Source organism: Schistocerca americana, chromosome 3 (genome assembly GCF_021461395.2).
Source record: "Schistocerca americana isolate TAMUIC-IGC-003095 chromosome 3, iqSchAmer2.1, whole genome shotgun sequence".
Taxonomy (NCBI): Eukaryota; Metazoa; Arthropoda; class Insecta; order Orthoptera; family Acrididae; genus Schistocerca; species Schistocerca americana.
In genome coordinates, this window is record NC_060121.1 from 354839112 (window position 1) to 354855411 (window position 16300).

The 16300-nt window shown below is 37.2% G+C and overlaps 1 protein-coding gene across 1 annotated transcript in view; it reads right to left on the reverse strand.

Moving 5' to 3' along the window:
* Positions 1–744: 744 nt before the first annotated feature.
* Positions 745–16300, reverse strand: part of LOC124607477 — a 290949-nt gene continuing 275393 nt past the window's right edge. Inside the window, exon 11 of the mRNA XM_047139833.1 lies at positions 745–1068. Within this exon, the coding sequence (XP_046995789.1) occupies positions 974–1068 (95 nt within the window). The 3' untranslated portion in view covers positions 745–973. The remainder of the gene's footprint in view (positions 1069–16300) is intronic.

The following is a 16300-nucleotide window of genomic DNA, read 5'->3' on the forward strand; positions in this document are numbered from 1 at the left end:
GTATATTCTGACCTATATACGGGGAAATTCAAAATGTATATAGTGACTACAAATGACTGTAACTCTTTAATGCTTAGCAATACATCAATACATCTTACAGTAAACAGAATAAAAATCTTTTCACATACTTCGTAGGGGTTCAATATAATTCCCTTGGATCTCATGGACATCTACGAGGTAATCAATTTTCATCAAACATGTTGAAATTTACATGGAGTCACCAACATGAATGTATTAGAAAAATGTATTTTGAGTTCTCCAATTGTTTTCATCAAAGGAGGTGCATACACAAAGTTTTTCACATAACTGCATAAAAAGAGCTCAATGGGTGCCATGTCTGGAGATCCAGATGACCATGAGCAGAACATGTTACTGTCCAGTATGATTTATCAAACAGTTTGAAATATGTTGATTTAAAAAGGTGCAAACCTCCATGGCCCAACATGCACAACATTCAAAATTTTGAATTTTATTTTGTATTGTGTGTAATTTTATTACTGTACAGGTATGCATTAAGTAGTCACAGGCATTTGTAATTGCTGTATTAATTTTGAATTGCCCTGTATAATTGCAAAATAAAAAGATTTATTTGAAAGAGAAATTAAATTCAAATATTAAACAGTTTTCAAAATTTATGTAAAGAAGAAGGGAAATCTGCTATTATTTGTACATAAATCTCTAAGTGTAGCAGATTTTAAACTTAATACAAATTGAAAATGAAATATTCCACAATTTGTGAAAATATTAAAATAAAAATATTTTATTCCATTTGTATATAAGATACACATTTAAATAAACAAAAAGAAAGATACTTTACATGTAATTAAAAATTACAAAACCATCTAAAACACATTGATCACTTCTGAAAAATGTTCATGGCAAGTCTTTTGTTCCTGAATGGTGCTCTCCTAGAAGAAGAAATTTGCACAAAGTCACTGACTTCCATGTTGTGCACACAAAACATGGATCAGGTTTAGTAACGCTTTTGACTCTTTGTTTCTTCCTTTTGGCCACTACCATTGTGGTAGAAGCGCAAAGGAGTGTACGTTCCATTTGACGTTGGGCCTCCTGAAAACAAAAACATATAAATTGTGGATTATTAATGTGGCACTGATTTTCAGTCATAAGATAAAAAGAACTAAACATACAACCAACAGAGACTTAATGACTAAAACCTGACTTCTTCCGGCAAGCCATGATATTTGTATTTCTCATTTGCTGCCTACAGCTAGTTAACATCAACACAGTAAATTTGTAATTCCGCTTGAACACAAATTCCATCAACAAACACCGATAATAATTTGCCAAAATTTAATAACTCAAGGACATCAACAAAAATGACTAAGAAATTAGTCCGCTATATATAAAATAATTATAAACAAGCATATAGGACCATAAAATTTGTGATCAAATCTAAGAGATACTTGTAGCTGCAACTATAACAATATCTTCATGAAAGGTGTTATCTCTTAATTCCTCCATTACACAAAGATTAGTCACGGAATCAACTAACAAGCCTTGATATGTACAGGGTATTGGACGATTTCTTCAAGGTAACTAGAACAACATCAAATACTGTGTTCATTGTTTTTTTAAACTTTTTTGAACATATTCCACCAAGTTAGGGAGTGTTCAATTCCTTAGAGTTGATCCACATATAATGGAGCAAAAGTCTCTTGTGCATTTGGAAATAGTTGGTACAGGGGGTAAAATATAGCAATCAGCACACCCGCAGTTTGGTAGATCTACTGTATCTAATCAACATTGAGAGGCTTTAGCTGGTTGTGGCATACGTAAAGAAACCTCTCCTCCTCACTGAATTGAGGCCATCATCAAGGTTACAGGTCATGTTACACAGTATTAGTGTGATGTGTCTTGAGGACAGCAAATTTTTTGTCTGGTGTGCTTACTGTTGTTAACTGGTCATTTTCACGTGAACAGTGGTTTTTGTTGAAAAATCAATGAATTGGAGACCCGTACACACAAAAATGGGTCATCAGGAAAAATGAAAGTATGTAAATGGTAGCTAGAATGGAGAAATGAGGATAGTGCCCACACTTTGGATCCAGTGATGAAACTGAAACAAGTGAGCTGATTACAGTTCTGGGTGCCTAGTAGGGATCTCTCTAGATTTAATCTGAATGAGTTTTCATAAGAATGATCCATTACAGTACTCTTGTTTATAATAGAGTAGTGATGGACAAGAACACAGTCTTGATTACCAGGAAAGAGGTGATGCACTTGGACTCATTCGGACATTAGGGGAGAGAGAGTGTCTGCTGGTGGTAAAACCATGATCATTTGGACTTTGGTGTTTAGGGAGGTTGTATAAATAGGGACAAACAAAGCAAGTGATTTTTATATTATGTCATGAGATTGTTTTTTCTTGGTCACTGCTTATAACAGTGTTTATGCTACACAGTTGCAATAATTAGATGCAAGGCTCAATTCATGATTATTGAAGTAAACGTGGAATACAAGATTACTCATCAACAGGTAGGGGTGGCAGCATAGAATTTCCTGTTGTTGAGTAATTAGTAAAGTGAACGTACAGACGATAGTTTCTGGTGTTGGCAGTATTGCTTCTAGTATTGGAGCACTGAATTGTTTACTTGTATGTTGTTGCTTCTTGTATAGAGATTTAGTGTAGTTCATATCAAATATGTGCTGTATTTTGTGTGACAAATCATGGTTAGGAGTAGGAAACAGACAGAACAGCAAGCTAGCCAAGGCTCATCTGCACCAAAAACAGTACAAGGCACTGAAGTAGATAACCTAACAGGCCAATACTCAGCAAGGAACTGGAATAAGTAATGAACTGGGAGCACTGTATTGTACAGAAAATAATACGATGGATGGCAGAGGTGCTGAGATACTGAAAAGACAATTTGTAGAAAGGGAAACAGGTGAATTACAGATAGGGCTATCTGTTTGCCTGTACCAGATCTGTTTGCTGAACTTCTACGTAAGTTAGAAGAAAGCAACAAAAAACGACATCACAGAATGTGACAGAAACATGATAAGGTATTGGAAGAAAAATTACATCCTGGATTTTCCATTAATTGACTGTTTATGTCAGGAAGCTTTTACTTCATGAATGACATTTATGTGAGCGGTCGTAGGTGATTATCAGACAACTGTCACTACCATTTGGATACTACATATGAAAGACTGATGTGACAACAGTGGAACTCCTGGTCAAGTTCCCTCTTTTAATGTACAGTTGGGCATCAGCAGATAGAAATATAACAAAAATCTTGAATTTCATTTTAATTTTGGAAATTTTCCATTTACTTCCCTAAAGCAAACAAATTATCTTGGAAAAGGAAGCCAGTTTTCAAACATATGTTACTGATTTTACCACTAGTTTGCGATTAGAGAGATCAGATGTCATAACAGTCCCAAACCAAACCACAAACAATAGTATAGGATTGAACTTGACATGTAAATATTTATATGAATACAAAAATAATACTAGAAAAAAGCTCTTGTGCCTGCTGTGGAAATCAACTGCAATGAGTTTTTTGAGTTTTTAAAACTCAGAGCTGAAGAGAAATAGCCTGCCAAAAATCACAGTAGCAAACAACTTCTTGCTGAATCCCCATGGCATGTTACTTCTTCCTGTTGTTAGCTAAATCTGCTTGTTAGCTCTATCTGTTGGTACACTGACTATGTTAGATGTTGAGCTACATACATATGAAATTGTTTACCATACAATATATTATGGGTTCTTCATTCTTGGTCTGCAAAAGACCTTCTCTATAATACTGATTCCTGCAGCAACATTTAGGGCTCTGTTTGATTACACTTGAAATTACTGCCATAAATAGTCCAATAGCTATCTGAGGAGTGTCTATGTACATCTGCCAGATGCCTCCCACCCTCTACACCCTTTCTGTATGAGATTAGACAATGAATGTGTCCCTGTGCCCCCTCCTTCTCCCCCCCCCCCCACAATAAATAAATATTGCAACTGAACTACTATTGATCACTTGTGTCTGTGACTGAGTTTGATTCATTGTTAAGTCTGACAAGCACTTTCATGTTCTTCCCAATAGCTACAGTGTTTCCCTCACCTGCTCTGTCAAAGTCTTTCTGAGAACATTTTAAAAATAAACTATGACATTATGCCGCTAGCCTACTGCAATAGACTATTCCTTTGATGTCAGTTTTAAAAGAAAACTTTATTACAAATTAAAACTTTATTAATTTGATCTCTGCTTTAGGTCATAGCTAAGAATTAAAATGTTTTGAATGTCATTCTATCACAGGAAATGCTCAGTTCATACTTAATGTTCTCCTACTTCCTATATTTGCTGCATTCTCTCAACCCTATTCTCATACCTTTGAATTACAATGGAGGCAGTGGCATGGGCAAACAGGCTAACAACTGGAAATAACTGGATACCTTCAGATTATCCAGAATCCCACGACAACATAGGGAATGTGGCAAATAGAGGAATGGTCGGGGGAATGCCAGCTGACTATATAGTAACTTCAGCTGCTTCAATAAACCTATCAATATAACAACTGCAAGTACGGTGCAGTGAAAGAATGGATCACAACACTGTGCAAGAGACACAGTCTGGTTAACTGACAGATCAAAAACTGATGAAGGAGCTAGGACCAGGATATATGGGATACAACCTAGACTAGGGAGTGCAGTCTCTCTAAGGAAGGTGGCCACAGCAATCTAACAAGGGAACCTCCCCATCGCACCCCCCTCAGATTTAGTTATAAGTTGGCACAGTGGATAGACCTTGAAAAACTGAACACAGATCAATCGAGAAAACAGGAAGAAGTTGTGTGGAACTATGAAAAAATAAGTATTTACAGAATGAGTTTTTCACCATGCAGTAGAGGATGCACTATTTTCGAACTCCCTGACAGATCAAAACTGTGTGCCAGACTGGGACTATAACCTGAGATATTGGCTTTCATGAAAAATGCTCTTATTTGCTGAAATATCTTTGCATAACTCACAAACTACCTTCACAGCTGTCAGTACATTTCTCCTACTTTTCAAACTTCACAGAAGCTCCCCTATAAACCTTGCTAGACTTGAAAGAAAGGGTACTGTGGAGAAATGGCTTAACCACAGTCTGAGGAATTATTTCCAGAATGAACCTTTCATTCTGCAGCAGGGTGGAGTCTACCAAAGTTTTCAGTACCACCTGTCTGCTTTGATCCATGATATACCGATGTTCTGTTGTGTGACATCATGGTGACATTGTGTACTTGAAATGGATCATGTTTTCAGAGGGTGTGATGGAGTATGCAGTGGCACTCTTTAGTGTGGGATGTTTATGTTTCTAAATTCTTTGCAAGTGTTGTCAGTGATTTCACTTGACTGCTTTAGGGTTGTTTGTAAGAATAATATTTGAAGTCTTTGTGGTGGGTTGCTAATGAGTTAGAGTGATGTTGGTAGTTAAGGGCAATATATACATTTTCAGGTTGGAATTATTTGTGCAGTGTGTTGTTTATGGTTGGGGAATTCATTTTAGTTTTTAGATTTTGTTAGTTATGGGTATGACAATAAAGCTCACAAGCAGGTCATTGCATTCCACAGTGGGGGGATGACATATTGTCCACAATTAAATTCCTACAGTATATGAAGTATCACATTTTTGGAGAAAGTATGATACTGACCAAAGCTGCTGCTACAGCTTGGACCAGGGACCAGTCCAGATGGCACTGGCAGCATGACGAAATATGGTATTCTATCTGGAGGAATTCCTAGTCTGAGAATTCTGAATTTTGTTGGTAAGTATTTTTATATTGTTGTTTTTGTAGTATGTTGTTATATGCGTTTTTTTTCTTTTTTTGAAATTGGCATTAAGGCAATTTTTATGAATTTTTGGATTGTGCTGTTAGTTGTCAGTAATTATGCTGGATTGTGATTGATAGGTCTGGTGGAGCTCGTTTTACCTACTTTGATGCAGTTAAGTTTTCCATGTCAGGTGTATGGGTGAGTTCTGGTGTTATGGTATTGTGAACTTTGATATAGATCAAGTGAAATATTCAGTATAAGATTTGTTGAATTTCTGGTGCCTTTTTTATCTTTGAGTGAGCTAAATAGAGCAAGTGAAATGTTGATACCAGGTTTCTTTTATTTAACTGAGGTTTGGTTGAGTGTTGAGGTTTGTGTTTGCTCAATTTTTGTGTACGTATCTGTTTTTGTATGTCTTTTTTATTAGGACTGTTGCATATGTAGTTTATCCCCACTCAGAATTCCCCAGTTCCTATGGTTGTCCCCTTAATTTCATGTTATTTCTGCAATTAAATATTTTTCATAAAATTTGTGTCTGTATGCATGTGTAAAGTGTGATGTCATGGACGCTACATTGTGTAAGCTTTCAATAGGGGTGCCCCCTTCTTGACGATGTCATGGGTAAAAGCTGGCCAGAGGTACTACAATCTTCAGTAATCCTGCAGAATGTGCATGGTCCAGCACACAGTTGTAATATGTCAGGCAGTTTCAAATCAATGCACGTCCCACTGCAGTTTGAATTATCTATTCTGGAAACAAACCCCTAGCTTTTAGGTAAGACATTTTCCCATAGTATCCTTTCCTTCAGGACTGCTAGCCCAGCAATGTATGCAAGAGAGCTTCTGTGAAGTGCAGTGAAAGCAGGTAGTGAGTCACACTTTGGTTACTTGGTCAGTAAGAGCATTGCCTGCAAAAGGCAAGGTTGTAGGTTTGAGTACTGATCTGGCAAACAGCTTCAATCTGCTGGGAAGCTTCAAGCACTAAGTATTCCACTTACACACAGTATTTGTATTCTCAGCCACTTTTCTATGCACGTCCACTGTACACAATATTCTACCAACATAAAATAATTTATTACCCTTCAAAACTTCTGATCATTCCAGTAAAATCCAGTGGTCCTTGCCCACAGTCCTTCCCTTATGGTTCTTATTATTTTGATGCCCTCACTTCAAAACTTGTTCTCTGTGCCTGTCTTCTTATCACTATTCAATCTGCAGCCTGGCAAGATCTACTTCATGAAACAGAGAGAGCCCTTTAGGGACTTACTCATCTAGTGTACTTCCCATTCAGTACAATAATTTGCATTTCACTGAAGTAAAATTTGCAAGCATAACATTTGTGATCGCAATCTTCAGCTTGCATCCAAGCACAGGAAACCCTATTTGTGTGTGTGTGTGTGTGTGTGTGTGTGTGTGTGTGTGTGTGTGTGTGTGTTGTAGATAAAGCTTTATTGAAACAGCTTAGAGTACTAACTTACACAACTAAACTTGGAAAAAATATTGTTTTATGTTTAAAATATATTAATCTTCATAACCTTTATTTCTTGTTCTTTACTTATGTATTATTTCATTCATACATATTTTCAGTGTATTTAAACATCACAATAAGTTTGAGCTACTTAGGATTCAGGCACTATGAAACAAGATGAAGAAGAGAAAGAAGAAGGGGGAAGATGGAGATGAGAACGAGGTAGTTTAGGGTTTATTGTTTATTGACAGTCAGGTTTCAACAGCTCAGATAAACGAAAAAACCAAAAGGTGCAATAGGTTGTGAGGAACTTAACCAGACTTCTCCAATGTGAGAGTTCTATTCCATGTGGCAACACCACTTTCTTAGACTACACCTTGTTTCTGTAAACATGAAACATTTCAAAAATAGAGGGCATAATTTCAGGTATGTATTGCTCATCAGCAGACAATAAAAAATTTAAATACAAAATAGATATCAAAATTACTGTTTTTCAAGTTATTGTCTTGAAAACAGTGATATTCACTGGGATTTAATTACAATGAAGATCTCAAAATGATTGTTTTTCAAGTTATTGTCTTCAAAGCAGTGATATTCACTAGGACTTTTTCTTCCCATTAGTAGTTGCTGCAATAGAAGATATTACCAGGAGAGTTAATAGCAAAATGTAGGGTATGCTGAGTGTTTTGTTTGGCACTCAACACACACTGGAATTAGAGCTGGCAGAAAAAGTGTTTCATGTGCAGTAAGGCAGATGGCGATGTTGCACTGGTTCATTGTTTACACCAGTAAAGATCCCCAAAGCGAAGATGTCCTAATCAGAAGACATTTTATCACCTCCATTACCATCTGTGCACTCATGGAAAATTTACATGTCTTGGTTTGGGAATGGTATAATCAAGATCTACAAATCCAGGATCTAGACCTCCAGTTGTACAGGAGGAGAATCTGGATTCTGTGCACACAACTCCTTCTATCACCACATGAACGTTAGCAGTTCAGTTGAATGTTCCTATCTGCAGACTGTTGCAAGAGCAACAGTTGTATCCTTATCATTTGCGACATCTGCAGGCCCAGTCATGAGCACATTACTCTGCATGAATTATGTTCTGCCATTGGATCTTGTAGCAGTTTGTTACATATATGAAGTTTTGTGCCTGAGTATTACTCACAGATGAAGCCTAGTTCACGTGAGATAGCAACACAAACTTCTACAATCAGCAGGTATGGATGTATGAAAACTTACATGTAATTGTTATGTCTCATCGCCATTGCAGTTCTCCCTCAACATGTGGGTCTGTATCATTGATGATTAGTTGGTTGGGTCCTATGTACTTCTATACAGACTTACAAGGCAGATATACACAGACTTTCTGAAAACACTATACATCATACTCTGAAGAAACATACAAATCATAAAAAATAAGCTCGCTTTTTGCACGATGCATCTCCTGCTCACTTCAGTCATGTGGCTCATTGGTACTTGGATCAAATGATCCCTGGTCATTGGATAGTGAGAGGCAGCCTAATTGTTTGGCCTCCCTGCTTACACATTTGGACGCTATTGATTTCTACTTGTGGAGCCATTTAAAATCATTGATGTGGGAAATGTCTTTGGAATCAAATTTCAGCAGGTTGTGGGGAAATACCCAATACTCCTGGAATTTGAGACCACATTTGCAGGCCCATGAGACATCGATGTGAGACCTGTATTCCTGTGTGAGGTGGAAATTTTGAACATTGTCTATAGTGACAACTATCTGTGGGAAGAAAAATGTTCTGTTGAATATCAATGTTTGGAAGAATAACTTGGGGAATCGAGCATTTCTGGACACAACTTGTAATTAATTTTTATTGTATGCATATGGGGGATACACACCTGAAATCATGGCCTCTAATTTTTTTAACACCTTATATAAATCAAATATGAGTCTTGTAGCATGCTGTGATTTATTCTTCCTGTCCATAAAATAAATGCTCTCCTCTCCATGTACTATCAAAATCATTTTTTAAATTTTTTTTTAAGGCAGTGATCACTCCTGCTATTTCAAAAGTTGAAAATCATACTTCAAAACAATTTACCAGTAATTAAAAATGTCAGCTCACCTCTTATTACCCTGGTACTGAAACAATCACAAATCAGGACCAGTTGCCAAATGCATCATTAGCAATGGTCAGATAGAAGAGTGAGTGAAGTGTACTATCAGTTCTTTTAAAGTGTTTCCACGTGAACATGCGAGACGAAGAGATTGTCTAAGATGAGGCATACTTATCTCCTAGCACTGAAGATACAAGTATAATTTAACATTGAAAAAAAAAGAGACACTTTCCTGAAGTTCTGCAAGGATAATTCTCAGGTTTATGAGCACATCTTGGCATTTTCAAGTCCAACAGGCACAATATTTTGGCAAAACCTACAAGATGATGGTAAATAGTAGCTTATCAAAACACTGTGCTTGTTGGGCACTGAGATCTGACTGCCATCGAACATAATTGTTAGCTTGGTATGCAGGTATAATGAGAAAGTAGTGAAACAGGTAAACTTGTCATAGAGAAAGAGAATATAAAACTATGACATGGTGCGACCAAAATGAAAATATGGACTTGTCACTTGCGTAATCATAAAGTAACTGGAAGGGAAGACAGAAGGGGGGATAAGGGGTGTGTGTGTGTGTGTGTGTGTGTGTGTGTGTGTGTGTGTGTGTGTGTGTGTGTGTGTGTGTGTGTGGCGAGGGTCACTGAGAATACTGTCAAGGTAGCTAAAAGGAGGACAAGTGAGTTGTATGTGTTTCAGTGTCACAGACCCAAACTTTCATTCTGTTCAAGAAAATAAAAGATGAAATGAATAGAGACTTTGATTATACAAGGATATATTCATTTATAACAGCCACAGATGGCAAAATGTTGAGAGTCTGCCATGAATACCTTCATCTGGGGAATACTGGTAGTGTCGGAATCAACAGCATTGAGCAACACATGTTGATGACAGTGGTCACCATTGACTGTTGTGGATAATAACAGCAGATACAGGGATCACAATGAAGCAAATCAATCATCAATTAAATGCTGGATAACAACCACCGGTGAGCAACCATACCATCTATAGTGTACAGGAGTGCCTGCTGCAGTTATATACCTCTGCTCATTGTGGATCACAGGGTGCAAAGATTTGCGGAATTACTGCTGCAATGTCACTGAAGAGAAAAATGTCACAAGGACCGATGAATTGAGGTATACTTTATTAAATTCCAATATCAGGGTACAAGTACCACAACAGGCACATCAGATGACACACCTGACTTTTGTCAATGGCACACCTTACATGCTGGTGGTGGACGTATTCTCATGAAGGAGATGTTTACACAAGATGAAAATGGGCCCCTGGTATGTCAACCACTGTGTCTCACTGGCAAACGATGCATGAACCTACAGTCCTGTCATGGACACCTGGCTGTCTACAACAACTCTACAGATATCTCGTACCTCCTCATCAGAAAGTGAGCTTGTTAGTGCATGGACTTGAACAATTTCAATGGAATATATTTTGTTTATTTTTGGAACAAGTTTTGCTCTTCAGTCTAAGATTTCTTAAATATCCGTAATACTCATGTTACAGTAAAGTACCAGTCTGAATTTCCTCCATATTGTGTTCTTCTGTAGTAGTAAAACATATGCTCTGATATTAATTGCTTGATTGATTATTTGAAAGAAAAGTGGGGATTACAGTACCCTACAACATTAAGATGAATAAAATGGATCATTATCATGTGAGTTAGTTTTAGACCATAGGAATCTTGTGTAGATTTCCTCCTCCATCATGAGTTGTGGCACTATGTGTTACTGTGAGTAACAAATGGTACAATGGTGTTCTGTAAAAATTTCATGAATTTCACAATGAACCACAGTCACTGGAGAGGTTCCAGGTGATCAAAAACCGTATTTACTAACATCTCCAGTATAATGGCTGCCACATGGCAATATATAACAGAAGCGAACTACTTGACTTAATCACTGTGACTTATTATGACAAATTTATTGGTTTCTACTAAAATTATATTTTTTGATTTTGGTACCCAATATTTTAGACAGTCATTACAGTTTGTATCATTGAGTGATACGAACATCAGTTTGATACTTGGACTGCAGTCACATAGAAAACATACCCAAGATCAGTGTTCATTTACCAGTGATGAAGGCAAATACTGTCAACAGACAGTATGAGTAAGCAAAGCATGAATAAGAGTCTGCAATCATTTTTTGCAGTTATTAAAATTATTATAGTGATGGGACAGTCAAATAAGAAGACAAATACTGTCTTTATCAAACAGTAGCTGCAAAAAATGAAGCCAGTTACTCAATCATACAGTGATTCATTTTTTGTGTACTTTTACACTGCACTGTACTCATGCTTTCATATTTGTTGTCCTTAATATCTTACAGGCAGTTTGATATCAGCAAGTACTGCTCAGAGCAGCACAGCCACACAGTATTGCAGTATGCAGTCACCAAATAATTAAATTTCATTTTACACCCAAACTGTTTAAAGTCTTTCAATTTAATGCAATATCTTTTTGGCTCGTATGTCAATGTTAATGCCATTACATTCTTTCTTTTTTTTCTTTCTTTTTTTAAAATATATTTTCATTAGGCTTTAGAAGACTGTCCTTTCAGAGAAATATCTGAGATGCTCTTCAGAAGTTCAGTCTGGGACCTCCACACGTGTGACCAGTGCCATTACGCAGTAGACCATAGACGTAAGAATGCAGCTACCATATGCTCAACCATTTAAGCAGCATTAACCACAAAAAGTTCAAAATTATCAATGATTATGATTACATTAATTTCTCTGACACTATACAATGTTGTGGTAGCTTAAAAACCAAAAGTAAGCATTGACAAAACTTAAGTTTTCACTTATTTTACGGCAACAGAATTTTCTTTTTTGTAGAGATCTGATTCCAGCACAGATTTTAGGAACCAGCGTATTACATGGCAACAAGAACTTTTTCCTGTATTTTCTATGTGACAGCACATTTAGTAGTTACAGGCTTGATAATGAGTTCATTGAGACACACTGGCCACAAATGAACTTTCATGAGTTCATGTATCAAAGTAATATGACAATACCTTACAGTATTTCTCATAATCGGATTGTTCCCTGTATGAAGTTTCATTCTCAGCAAATATTTCTGCTCATTCTTAGTTTTTTATATCACATTCATATATTGCAAACAAGCAACTACTCAAGTTTTCAATTACTTCACATCAAACAGTTTACAGCAAGAACCAACAAATATCTAATAAACCATGGTTTCCAATTTTTGATCTCTTTTTCACATTTCATTCTGTTTTGTCAAATTTTTATGTGCTTCATAGCCATTTCTGGTGAAGCTGTCCCATCATCATTTAATAGAACCTTCTTCCTTTCTTGTAAGCTTCAAACCTATTAGACATTAATATTTTACGATAAAGGCTTTGTTCTTCTGAGACATTCTGTAATGTAAAGTGTAATTTTATTAACAACTGTACTGCATTGTTAGCAATCTCTCTATCACAATGTATGTAAGCAGTGGCATGACTACTAGCTTTCGCTGGTAGTCTTCCTTTTGAGGATAAATTTATTCTGCAAGCAGGTAAATAAATATCTGTGTTTGACTTTTTGTGTGTTAGTTACTATCATATCAATTTTCTCCAGAAGTCCAGGAGCTGCATTCCTCTTAGTATAGTACAACAGGTACACTTTATGTTGTAAGATCTATTGTGAATACGATTTAAGGAACCGGTGACTAACTAAACTACAATAATTTTGAGAAATATGCTGATGGAAGATGCCTTATGACATGATTTGTTTTGCCCTCTGTGCCTCTCCTCCATTAGTTTGCTGCTCAAAAACACAGGATGTACTGGAAAATATAACTGGTCTAATAATTATTATATGTTTTATTCAACAAATTTTGCTATACATATTCCCTTTTTATATATAAAGAAGAAAATAAAACCCTTTTCTGACCCTAAGTATGTATTATTTCACTTTACATTCATGTATCACAGCAGAATGCATAATTATGTTATGTACATCGGAAGACGAATGGAAAAACTAGTAGAAGCCAACCTCGGGGAAGATCAGTTTGGATTCCGTAGAAACACTGGAACACGTGAGGCAATACTGACCTTACGACTTATCTTAGAAGAAAGATTAAGGAAAGGCAAACCTACGTTTCTAGCATTTGTAGACTTAGAGAAAGCTTTTGACAATGTTGACTGGAATACTCTCTTTCAAATTCTAAAGGTGGCAGGGGTAAAATACAGGGAGCGAAAGGCTATTTACAATTTGTACAGAAACCAGATGGCAGTTATAAGAGTCGAGGGACATGAAAGGGAAGCAGTGGTTGGGAAGGGAGTAAGACAGGGTTGTAGCCTCTCCCCGATGTTGTTCAATCTGTATATTGAGCAAGCAGTAAAGGAAACAAAAGAAAAATTCGGAGTAGGTATTAAAATTCATGGAGAAGAAATAAAAACTTTGAGGTTCGCCGATGACATTGTAATTCTGTCAGAGACAGCAAAGGACTTGGAAGAGCAGTTGAATGGAATGGACAGTGTCTTGAAAGGAGGATATAAGATGAACATCAACCAAAGCAAAACAAGGATAATGGAATGTAGTCTAATTAAGTCGGGTGATGCTGAGGGAATTAGATTAGGAAATGAGGCACTTAAAGTAGTAAAGGAGTTTTGCTATTTGGGGAGCAAAATAACTGATGATGGTCGAAGTAGAGAGGATATAAAATGTAGGCTGGCAATGGCAAGGAAAGCGTTTCTGAAGAAGAGAAATTTGTTAACATCCAGTATAGATTTAAGTGTCAGGAAGTCATTTCTGAAAGTATTCGTATGGAGTGTAGCCATGTATGGAAGTGAAACATGGACGATAAATAGTTTGGACAAGAAGAGAATAGAAGCTTTCGAAATGTGGTGCTACAGAAGAATGCTGAAGATTAGATGGGTAGATCACATAACTAATGAGGAAGTATTGAATAGGATTGGGGAGAAGAGAAGTTTGTGGCACAACTTGACCAGAAGAAGGGATCGGTTGGTAGGACATGTTCTGAGGCATCAAGGGATCACCAATTTAGTATTGGAGGGCAGCGTGGAGGGTAAAAATCGTAGAGGGAGACCAAGAGATGAATATACTAAGCAGATTCAGAAGGATGTAGGTTGCAGTAGGTACTGGGAGATGAAGAAGCTTGCACAGGATAGAGTAGCATGGAGAGCTGCATCAAACCAGTCTCAGGACTGAAGACCACAACAACAACAACAACAACAACATCGGAAGACAGACAGCTGTTCATGTGGAAGATGAAATTTCTATTACAAACAGTCCTTCATATATATATGTGCAGTACCAGTTTTGAAATTTTTCTCTTCCTCAGAAGCTCAAAATGTATATTCTAGTCATCCACACTCAAAGCTGTTAAGTCTAGACAGCACTCACTCAATTATTGATATATCTCTCTAATAAATACAAATCACTATGCTGTTCTTGCATGGGTTGTAAGGAGCAGACACTCCTCAACTCCCAGGAGCTGTATTCCCTGGCTTAGCACAGATCCACTGGTAATACCTTTGTGGTCAGGACTTAAGGTGAAGAGGAACTCCTCCACCTTCTGCAACAGCTCATCCTCCTATTCCCAACTGGAATTCACCTTGTCTTTCCACAACTAAGTTCCTGAATGTTGGCCGGCCGGTGTGGCCGAGCGGTTAAAGGCGCTACAGTCTGGAACCGCACGACCGCTACGGTCGCAGGTTCGAATCCTGCCTCGGGCATGGATGTGTGTGATGTCCTTAGGTTAATTAGGTTTAAGTAGTTCTAAGTTCTAGGGGACTTATGACCACAGCAGTTGAATCCCATAGTGCTCAGAGCCATTTTTGAACCTGCATGTTGATCTCCATCTTAATGCGGCTTGATTCACACTTCAGATTACATTACATGTACCAACAGTAGTCCACTTAGACACCTAATAACTTCTTCACATCACAAACTTTGAACTTCCATCATCCTCCTAAGCTCCGCAACATCTTAGTCAAAGAGTGTGATGTTCCCAAATCATCATCCATACCCCAAAGTTCCTTCACAAGCTGCTGTCTCTATTGTAAAACTGGACCCATGCACCAACCCGTTATCACTTACATCAGCTGCAACACTGGTACTCTGTACAGCTATAAAGACAGGGTAACATGTGAACCTACTCAAGTTTCTTAAAAGATGTGTGTTTGCTACATGGCTTTTATATATGGGTGACCACAAACCATCTAACTGGCAGAACCCAAAAATGAAAACAGAACTGTACATGCATTACAGCATCACTTGGGAGATCTGAATGCCTGCAAAATCACTTTGGCCATTTGGATGCTCCTACTCATCAGTTATCAGTCATTTGACTGGTCCTATACAGCTTGTCTGCCAATCCAGCACTAACTTCTCAAAATTCTAGAGATGAGAACTTGGTCTTCAATACAGTCTCTCATACTGCTGCCCTCATGGACTTATCCTCCATTACCTTAGCCCTTCCTGTTGCTATATTAGGTTTGATATAAATTTATCATATTATTGACTTATTTATTTTCCTACCTCCCCTGTACATGGTCTTTACTTTTTCTTTCTATTACTGAACTACATTTTTTACCACTTTCATTTTTTATTCTTCCTTTAATCCATCTTCAGTTTTCACCCCATCCCTTCTGTCATCTCTGAACTGAAGATGGCACAATGCTTACTAACATATTTGACCTACTGTTCTCTCTGGCCCTTTCTTTTCCATTTTGTCCCCCTTGTACCTCACAACATGTGAGCTGCTCATAGATTAGGGACTGAGTGGTGTATCCTCCCTCCTTTCCAGTTTTTCCAACATGTTTCTCCAGAAGTCTGGAAACTGTGTTCCTATTAGTCATGTATCAAGGCACATTTTATGTTGTAACATCTATTGTGAATATCATTTATGGAAACTATGACTAACTAAATTGCAAAAATTTTGAAATATTTGCAGATAGAAGATGCCTTATGATATGATT